General features: G+C 53.5%; 1 protein-coding gene across 1 annotated transcript in view; it reads right to left on the bottom strand.

Annotated features, from left to right (window-relative positions):
• Positions 1-547, bottom strand: part of SH2D6 (SH2 domain containing 6) — a 5,800-nt gene extending 5,253 nt beyond the window's left edge. Inside the window, exon 1 of the mRNA XM_081797292.1 lies at positions 518-547. Within this exon, the coding sequence (XP_081653418.1) occupies positions 518-547 (30 nt within the window). The remainder of the gene's footprint in view (positions 1-517) is intronic.
• Positions 548-9,204: the final 8,657 nt, after the last annotated feature.

Genomic DNA, 9,204 nt, shown 5'->3' with positions numbered 1-9,204 from the left:
CCCGTCTCCATGGCAACTGGAGGCGGCCAGCTTTCCTGCCCCCACCTGGCCTAGCGGAGGAGCCCTGGGGGTGGGATGCCAGCAGCAGCCGGGGCTCTCCTGGCATCCCTACCCTTGCTCTGAGAAGTGAGGGATCTCAGAGGAGGCCCCAGGGACCCTGTGGGGCCTCCTGCTTTCCCACGGTTGCCTTGGTTACAGTGCCCCTCCAGGCTCCTCTCCCTTTCTCACTCTTCCTCCTGCCTTTCTCCCTCCTCCCTCCGCCTTTCCTTCATCCTTCTCTCTCTCTGCCCAGCCCAGAAGCTTCCACAGCTGCCAGCTGAGGCCTCCCCTTGCCACCCCAGCACAGACAAAGGGAGAAGAGGCAAGACCTGCGCCCTCTTTCCTCGTGGGGACCCTCTGTCCTGCCTGACCACCCAACTCCCTGCCTCAGCTCCCCAGCCCTTACCTAAGTACAAAGAGTCCTCTTCCTCGGTGTCAGGAAGGTGGGCTGGGGCAAGACTGAAGGGCAGAGCCTCACAGGGTGGCAGCTCATATTTATCTTCCTCATCTTCCTCCTCCTCCTGGGCTTTCCAGAAGGGACAGAAGAGGGGCAGGACCAGTGGTAGCCACTGTGGCCCACCTCCCTCCACCCCAGGCTCAGCAGCTGCACTTACCTCGAGTCTCCAGGTCCCCCGGGCGGGCCGAGGAGATGGGCTGGGGGCATCTTTGTTCCAGGCTGGGGAATCTGGACAGGGGACTGATGAGACTGGCCTCACCTTCCAGCGCCCCCCACCCCACAATGACTTACTCTCTTTCCCTGCTATAATAAGCCATCTGCTTTTTTACAGTGGGCCTCGCTGCTTCATTCGACTCGGAGGAGCCACTCATGATGAGCCTTTCCAACACGGCAGCAGGGCCAGTGAGGTCGGCATTTTGAAAATAAGGGGGCCACCGTCACTTACCTACACATCTGGGGGGTGGAGGGGGTGGCCCCGACCTGCAACCAGACTCTAGTCAACTCTGCCCAAGGGGCCAGACACTGCACCGCTCCCAGGACATTCACAGCAGCGACTATGTGAGTGGTGCCCCTTGGAGTTGTGTGCCAATAGCCTGGGACCAGGGCAGCAGGAAGAACAGTCTGGGGGCAGAGCTAGTGCCTGGTGGGGACACAGCTGGGTGAGCTGGTGCCCCAGTGAAGCCGGTAGTGAGGGAGCCCTAGTGCTCACAGTGGGGGGGAGGTAGGAGGATGGTCTCACTGGGCAAGTAGGGCTGTGCCCAGGAAAAGGGGCAGCGAGGTAGAGACAAGAGAGGAGGCAGAGGAAAGAGAGGAGCCAGAGTACTCACTCGCGCTTGCTTCCCCTGAGCTTGTCCTGGAAAGAATCGGGGGCGGGGGACATAAGGGGGTAGTCAGTGCTCCCCGGATGCCTCTCTCCGGGAAGCATCCTGGGCCCCCAGGGGTGATCTGTGCACCTGGGGCTGCCCCAGAACCAACTCTCACCATGGCCGGGCTGAAGGAGCTCTGATTCCTGGGAGCCTAGGCTCTACCACAGATGGCCTGGGGACAGAGGCCCTATTGTTCTCATCATTTGCATCTCACAGGCACCAGGAAGGTGGGTCTGCTGTGGCCTCTAACCTTGGACCAAGTTGCCCCATGAGGCTCCCATAAGCTCCCCCACGTTGCCTCCCACAGCTGCGGTCCCCGGTCTCCAACCCCTCTGCCCCACTGGAGGAAGAGCTCTCCCCTCTGCTCCGGGGCCTCAGGGCCACAGGGCTGGACCGGTGCTCAGAGGCTTCCCGCAGCTCTCTGATCGGTGCCCCCTCATCCCGGAGGCTCCAGCTCGCCCCGCGATCAGCCAGACTGTCCTTTCCCAACTCACAGAACATAGGACATGAAGGGGCAGGTCCAGTTGAAAATGGGAGACTGTCCTTGCACTTTTCTTAAACGCTTTATGCTTGCTGTCCTTTCCTGGTGAATGGTGACCAATAATCAAAGAAATAGAGGTTAGTGAAAAGCTCAGTAATATGCATGTGTATTTAGTTTGACAGCTTCCTTTGTGGATGGCTGTATTTATTCATTGAGTAAGTATTTATTGAATGTCCTCTCTATGCCAGGCACTGTTCCAGGTGCTGAAGATGTTATAGAAAAACCCAAGGAGGCATGTGTATTTCCTGCTGGATCCTCACAATAGCCTCATGATGCAAATGCTAGTTTTATCCTTGTGTTTCAGATGAGGGAAGTGAGCGTATTAGTCAGAGCAGGCTCATCACGGAATACCAATGATGCGGTGGCTTGAACAACAGAAACGTCTTTTCTCTTCTGGAGGCCAGAAGCCCAAGATCAGTGTGCCATCAGGATTCATTTCTGGGGAGAGATCGCTTCCTGGCTTGCAGACGGTCACCTTCTCGCTGTGTCCTCACATGGCCTAGACTCTGTGCAGGCCTGGAGAGAGATGTCTCTGATCCCTGCTTAGAAAGACACCTGTCTGATGGAATCAGGCCTCCACCTTTGTGACCTCATTTAACCTTAGTGACCTCCCTCAAGAGCCTGTCTTCAAATCCAATCACAGTGGGCAGTAGGGCTTCACCAGATGCGTGGAGGAGGGACAAATGCAGTCCAAATCTCAGAGGTTTTGAGGAATTAAGTGGCTTTCCCAAGGTCAGACAATCCCACCCAGGGTTTGCCCAACCCACAGCCTGTGCACTAACCAGTGGGCACTCCTGTATCGCATCTGGGGTTGAGTCCTTACCCTCCTTTCCTATGACGGAATTAGACAAAGCAGGAAACATGGCTTCCTGAAGCCTGAAGGAGCCCATGACTTCCAGGTGTTCTGTTACTCGAGTGACTTCTGGAACTTTAATATCTGAGAAGTGTTGGGGGAAGGGCCTGGGGTCTGACTTTGTTTAAAACAGGGACTAAGGAAACACAGATGAGGATCATGAACGTAAGACCTTTCTAGGGCACTGTAACTTTACTATGTCTGTTATTTTGGTGATGTTCTGGCTGTTGGCAGAAAGAAGTGAAGGCCAGGTGCTTACACCTTTGGAGGCCACGCGGCTGGGACACAAGGGAGAAAGCCCCACGGCTGGAGCTGGCCACAGCCTTCAGAGAGGAAGACCAGATGATTCCTGGGACCTGTGGGTCAATGGGCACTTCAGAAGCTATGAAAAATCAGTGGGATGGCTTAACACAGAGCCCATGTGGTAGAATGGGAAACACTGAGAAAACAGAAACAGAGGGGGCGCCTGGGTGGCTCAGTCGTTAAGCATCTGCCTTCGGCTCAGGTCATGATCCCAGGGTCCTGGGATCGAGCCCCGCATCGGGCTCCTCGCTCTGCAGGAGGCCTGCTTCTCCCTCTCCCACTCCCCCTGCTTGTGTTCCCTCTCTCGCTATATCTATCTCTGTCAAATGAATAAATAAAAAATCTTTAAAAAAAAGAAAAGAAAACAGAAACAGAGAAACAATCCAGGCCTGGGTCAGGAAGGACAGGAGGCTCCTCCCTGACCTCCCCTCCACATTTGACCTTTGTTCCACATTTGGACCGTAATGCAAGGGGCAAGCTCCCTTACCAAGGGGACCTCCTATGGGACAGGGTCAGCAGGTCCAAGTCAGCAGGAGGCTCTAGACACCACCCCACTGCTCTAGATACCCAAACTGAGTGGGTTTCCAGTCAGTACCCAGCCGCCTGCCACCCCCCCCCCCATTCTGGGCTTTGCATAGGCAAATTCTAGGACCTGAGTGAGTGAAAGGGCCCCAAGCACAGAGGATGGAATTGTGCCATCTGGGTGGGGGCACTCGCCAGGACAGATCAGGGAGAAGGGGGGGGGGCGGAAGGAGGTCTGCCTCATGGCTTTGTCTCACCCTGACCGGCCTTCTGTGGGGTGAGGACTGTGCTTCTTCCTAAGTACACAGGCAGATTTGGACAACCTCTTTCTCCTCTGGTACAGGAGTGCTCTGTGCAGAACCGTAGCTCTTCCCTCGGGATGAATCCCTAGAAGTGGACTTGCTGGAAGCTCACATTTTGGTTGCAAGGCTCCATTGTCGGGTAGCCCCTGAGTGCCTGTTTTAATATCCTTCCATGGCACGCAGTGATGCTCCACATTTTCTGGGCCTCAGCTGCTGATCTCCAATGAGAACAGACTGTAATTTGCAGGCCCAAGGTAAATCCACCCTAAGAAAACAGACAGCTCTCTGGGGCAGTGCCCCCCCCATTTGCATGATCACAAGCATCGCTGGAGAGCTTGTTAAAAGCCCTTGTTCCCAGACCTTCCCTGAGATCTTTTTTTTTTTTTGATAGAGAGAGAGAGAGTGCGCGTGTGCGTGTGTAAGCAGGGGGAGCGGCAGGCGGAATGTTGCCTGAGATCTTAAGGATTGTCTGCTCCAGGAGGGAATTGGGACTCTATATTATTATTATCTTAAAGATTTATTTATTTGAGAGAGAGCACACACGTGTAAGCAGTAGCGAGGGGCAGAGGGAGAGGGAGAGAAGCTGACTTTGAGCTGAGTGCAGAGCCCAACGCAGGGCTTGATCCCATGACCCTTGAGATCATGACCTGAGCCGAAACCAAGAGTGGGACGCTTAACCAACTGAGCTGCCTAGGTGCCCAGGACTCTATATTATTTTTAACAAACATCCTAGGTTAATTTTATGATCATTTTTGGGAAATGCTGTCCACAGGAAACAGTCTGAGGACATGTGACTTCTAAGACATTTTTAGAATCCCATATGGACTTTTGCTCGTTCGGAACACAGAGGTCCCCAGCAGAGAGAGAACGTGACACAGACAGTGCTCTCAAGGGGCCCCTCCGAGTGATGGAGAGGGCACCCCCCAAGGAGATGTCCAATCTCTGAGTTTCGGTTTCCTCTTGCGTAAATGGGGATGTCAGTAGGCAGTCCTCTTGGCGGGGGAGCTTCTGAGGTCAAATGAGGGGACGGCACAAGAAACACACCGCAGCCGCACCATAAAATATCAGCTCTCCCTGAGACAGCGGTGTCGTGCCTCACGAGGTCGTTGCCAGCTGACAGGGCGGGTGGCGAGGTCTAGCCGGGATCCCTGGTGTGGCGAAGCGGGAAGTACTGTGAGGAGGAGGGCGTGGTTCCCGAGGACCCGGAGGAGGAAAGTAAGCAGGCTATGGCCAGAGGTCTCAGGGGTGAGGGAGGGCAGCGTGTGGGGCAGGAGCCCTGAGATGGGGTGGCCGGACTCCTGGAGAATGGAAGGGGACATGTGCCATTCTTTCTGACTGGTGAGCATGTCCTGCATTTGGGGCATTCTCCATCTTCCGAATCCTGGTTCCAGCCGTAGGAGCCCCATGAGGCCTTCCCAGCCTCCCTTGCAGCTGGGGTGCAGGCATTCAGCTAGCCACATGCCCTCGTGTCAGACTTTGTATCTGAAGCAGGCACCAAGAGGAACCCACCCTGGGGAGGGGATGACAGCTGTATCCTATTTCCAGAGGCTGGGGGTTGAGATGCTAGTGGTATGACCAGGGCCCAGGTTAGCGGTGTTGGCAAAGAGAGGTGTCTGTGCCCAGGGGTGCCTCCACCGGGTCAACTTGGCCATGACCTTTGGTTCATTGTTCCTGGGGGTTTCGCTGGTCCTCCCGGAGACGCTGCGAGCTACTGAATATTTTTAATAAATTATTTTTCAGCCTAAACTAGCTAGGGTGGGTTTGTCTTACTTTCACTTAAGAACTCTAGAGTTCAGGGGCGCCTGGGTGGCTCAGTCGTTAAGCGTCTGCCTTCGGCTCAGGTCATGATCCCAGGGTCCTGGGATCGAGCCCCGCGTCGGGCTCCCTGCTCAGCGGGGAGCCTGCTTCTCCCTCTCCCTCTGCCTGCTGCTCTGCCTACTTGTGCTCTCTCCCTACCTCTGTTAAATAAATAAATAAAAATCTTTAAAAAAATAAAATAAAAAAGAACTCTAGAGTTGAAACTGCAGAAGCCCAACTGCGAGGCCAGATGTGGGTGTCTCCTAGAAAGGCGAGACCAGGTAGAGGTGAGACCGTAGCGTGGGACGGCCCGAACATGCAGGGCTGGGGAGGGGAGACCTGCAAGTGATAAACAAGGTCCTGTGAGGGGTCAGGGAGAATGAGTCCTTAAGATATTTTTACCTGAGCAGGTGGAGCCTGAGGCCAATCAAACTCTGTGGTTGGATTAAAGCGAAGGTCAGGGACCCGCCCTCTCTCTCCCTAAAACAAAGAGAAGAGTCCTTTTTTCTTTTTTACTGTTTTGCTGTACATGAAGAGTGCCCTCGCTCGGTTATATTCTCTAAGGACTCAGTAAAGATCTAAATGTCTTCCAACTGAAATGTCCTTAAGTCAACAGGGTGCAGAGGGGCAACACCCGTCCTGTTGTAACCTCAGAGAGAAGGGGAGTGAGTCCGTGGGGGAAAATGGAGGTGATACCAAGCTTGGTGTGTAGTAGGTCTCTGTGTTTTTTCTGGAGGCCAGAACACTAGTTTCCCTCAGATTTTCCAAGGGTTAGGGTGGGGGCTGATGGCTGATGCCAGCTTCCTGGGTCTCTAGGGTGAAGTGCACGAGCTGGTAGCACTCTGCCCCTGCCTGCCCCTGGCACGCCTCTGTCCCACACACCCTGCCCTTCCCTCTTCCGGAGCCTTTACTCATAGCAGATTTTGCCATGTCACAGCTCTGCCTAAGACCCATGAGTGACTCCCCACGGCTCCTTGAATGAAGGAGCCAAATGCTTCTTGTTGCCTTGTAAGGTCAGGCCCCTATCTGCTTCTCCCGCCCCAGCCCCTCCATTTTCCCGCACGGACTCACACTCCCCTTCTCTCTGAGGTTACAACAGGACGGGTGTTGCCCCTCTGCACCCTGTTGACTTAAGGACATTTCAGTTGGAAGACATTTAGATCTTTACTGAGTCCTTAGAGAATATAACCGAGGGAGGGCGCTCTTCATGTATAGCAAAACACAGTAAAAAAGAAAAAAGGACTCTTCTCTATGTATGTAATACTTTAAAAAAATTTAACCCACCCCCCATCCATTTTACTCAGCTCTGCAAGGGGCAACACTCTCTTCACAGATGGTGGAAGCACATTCTCCTTCCCTAGACACCAGCCCTCTCCCCTCCAGCTGGGCCTGATTCTGCAGATTACCAGAGCTTCTTTAGCTACCTTTAAACTTGATCCATCAGCCCCCTGCCCAGATTGTAGAAGGAGCACCTGGATAGAGAGCTCGGGAAGTGTCCCAGGGTTCGGGAAGCCTGGGGAAGGTGGGGGTGGGGGGCAGGGTGGTTGCAAACACTTATCATGTTACATGGCTTCTTTCATCCCTTTCTAGCCCCAAACGGGCTCCTTTTCTAGAGGCTGCACACTTGCCATTCTTCTGCTGCAACACTCCGGCCCCTTTCCTCCCTTTTCCTTCAGGCCACAGCTTATGTGACCCCTCAGCAGGGGTCCCAGACCAGGGCCGTCTGTCTCTCCCCACAACACATTCTCTCTTGGGGCTCCCACCATCATTAAATCTAGAGGTTTACTTCACAGCTAGACTACAGACTCCCACTTGACCGGAAGCACTCTAAATGGGTAGCGACTGCATCTGTTCAGTTCAGGGCCCAATTCCAAGTGCCCGGCCCACAGCCTGGCACCTAGCCAGCTCTTAATAAATATTTGTTGTCGCTACATATTCAAATCTCCCTTGAAGCCTGCCTCTCTGTGAGCACCTACTACATGCTAGGCATTGGCCTGGGCACTGGAAATACTGCACAGAATGGCAGAAAAAAATCCCTGCCCGCTGGAGCCTTACAGTCTACAAAGAGAGACAACAAATAAATAAGAATTAAAAAAGAAAAAAGAAGCTTGCGTCTCTGCAAACATCTTTGGCGTCTCTCTTCTGAAAGGCCATAGCTTGCTCTTTTACTGCCCCGTGGACACCAACCCCTAGGCCTAGACTGAGCACAGTGTCCTGAGGCCCTTTCCCTGTTTATCTGCGAACAACTCCCTTCCCTAAACGCAGATGGACTACCAAGGACTCTTCTCTGGGCACCTGTGACTGACTGTGCCCTTACCCTACTGGGTCCTTTCCTCCATTTACCTTCCTGAGTGTGTGTGTGGGGGGGGAGGCACCTATTCCCCCCCTACCTCTGCGCTCCACCCTCTCATTCCCCCACCCCGCATCTCCCTGGACGGATGTAATATGGCCCGACTTAGGTTTCCCTCTTCAGCTCAGAGCCAGAGAGCCAGATATCTGCTATTCCCGTGGCTTCCTCTTTCCTTTCACTGACTGGTAAGCCGAGAGATGATGGAAAACCGGCCAGGCCTTTTACCTCCCCCTTGGGAGAGACCAGGCGCTGCTGCCAACGGATGTGTCTGTCACCATCCCACATCCTTCCTTGATGGGCGTGGAGGGCCCCGAGATCACCCTCCCCACCTTTACCAACGGAAAAATTTGAGACTCAGGCAGGGATGGATGCTGGGCCTTGGGCCAAGGCCATCCAATCGTATTATACACAGGACTAGAGCCCTCATCCCCTCACCCCGACCCGGTCGGCTACAGGGACCACAGCAGTCGTTCTACGGGAAAGGGCGGCCCCTGGTGGTGAGGAGAAGCGTGGCTGCCTGTCCTCAGGTGCAGGACAGGCCGACAGGAAGGGGCGTGGCCTGCAGGACCACCGGCAAAGGTTTACCACCTGCTGTTGATGCAAGGCCCTTGCTTTGAAAACGGGCAGAAATTTGTGAAGTCCTATACAAATGAAAGATTTTAAAAATATGTACAAATAAGATGGAAGGTGTTATCAAAACGAGTACTGGGTGTTATACGCAAACAATGAATCATGGAACACTACATCAAAAACTAATGATGTGATGCATGGTGATTAACATAAAATAAAAAAACGAGTGTTTATGATTTTTTTAAAAAGATTTTATTTATTTATTTGACGGAGAGAGACACACAGCGAGAGAAGAAACACAAGCAGGGGGAGTGGGAGAGGGAGAAGCAGGCTTCCCACAGAGCAGGGAGCCCAATGCGGGGCTCAATCCCAGGACCCCGGGATCATGACCTGAGCGGAAGGCAGACGCTTAACGACTGAGCCACCCAGACGCTCCTGTTTATGATTTTTTTTTTAAGATTTTATTTTTAAGTCATCTCTACACCCAACGCTGGGCTGGAACCTACAACCCCGAGATCAAGAGTCACATGCTCTACTAACTGAGCCAGCCAGGTGCCCCTCTGTTTTGATTTTAAATGATGGTTTTAACAAACTTTTATTTAAA

This window comes from Leptonychotes weddellii, chromosome 10 (genome assembly GCF_054177405.1).
Source record: "Leptonychotes weddellii isolate Sample4059 chromosome 10, ASM5417740v2, whole genome shotgun sequence".
Taxonomy (NCBI): Eukaryota; Metazoa; Chordata; class Mammalia; order Carnivora; family Phocidae; genus Leptonychotes; species Leptonychotes weddellii.
The sequence above is the reverse complement of the archived record's forward strand: the minus strand, read 5'-3'. Positions and strand labels throughout refer to the sequence as shown.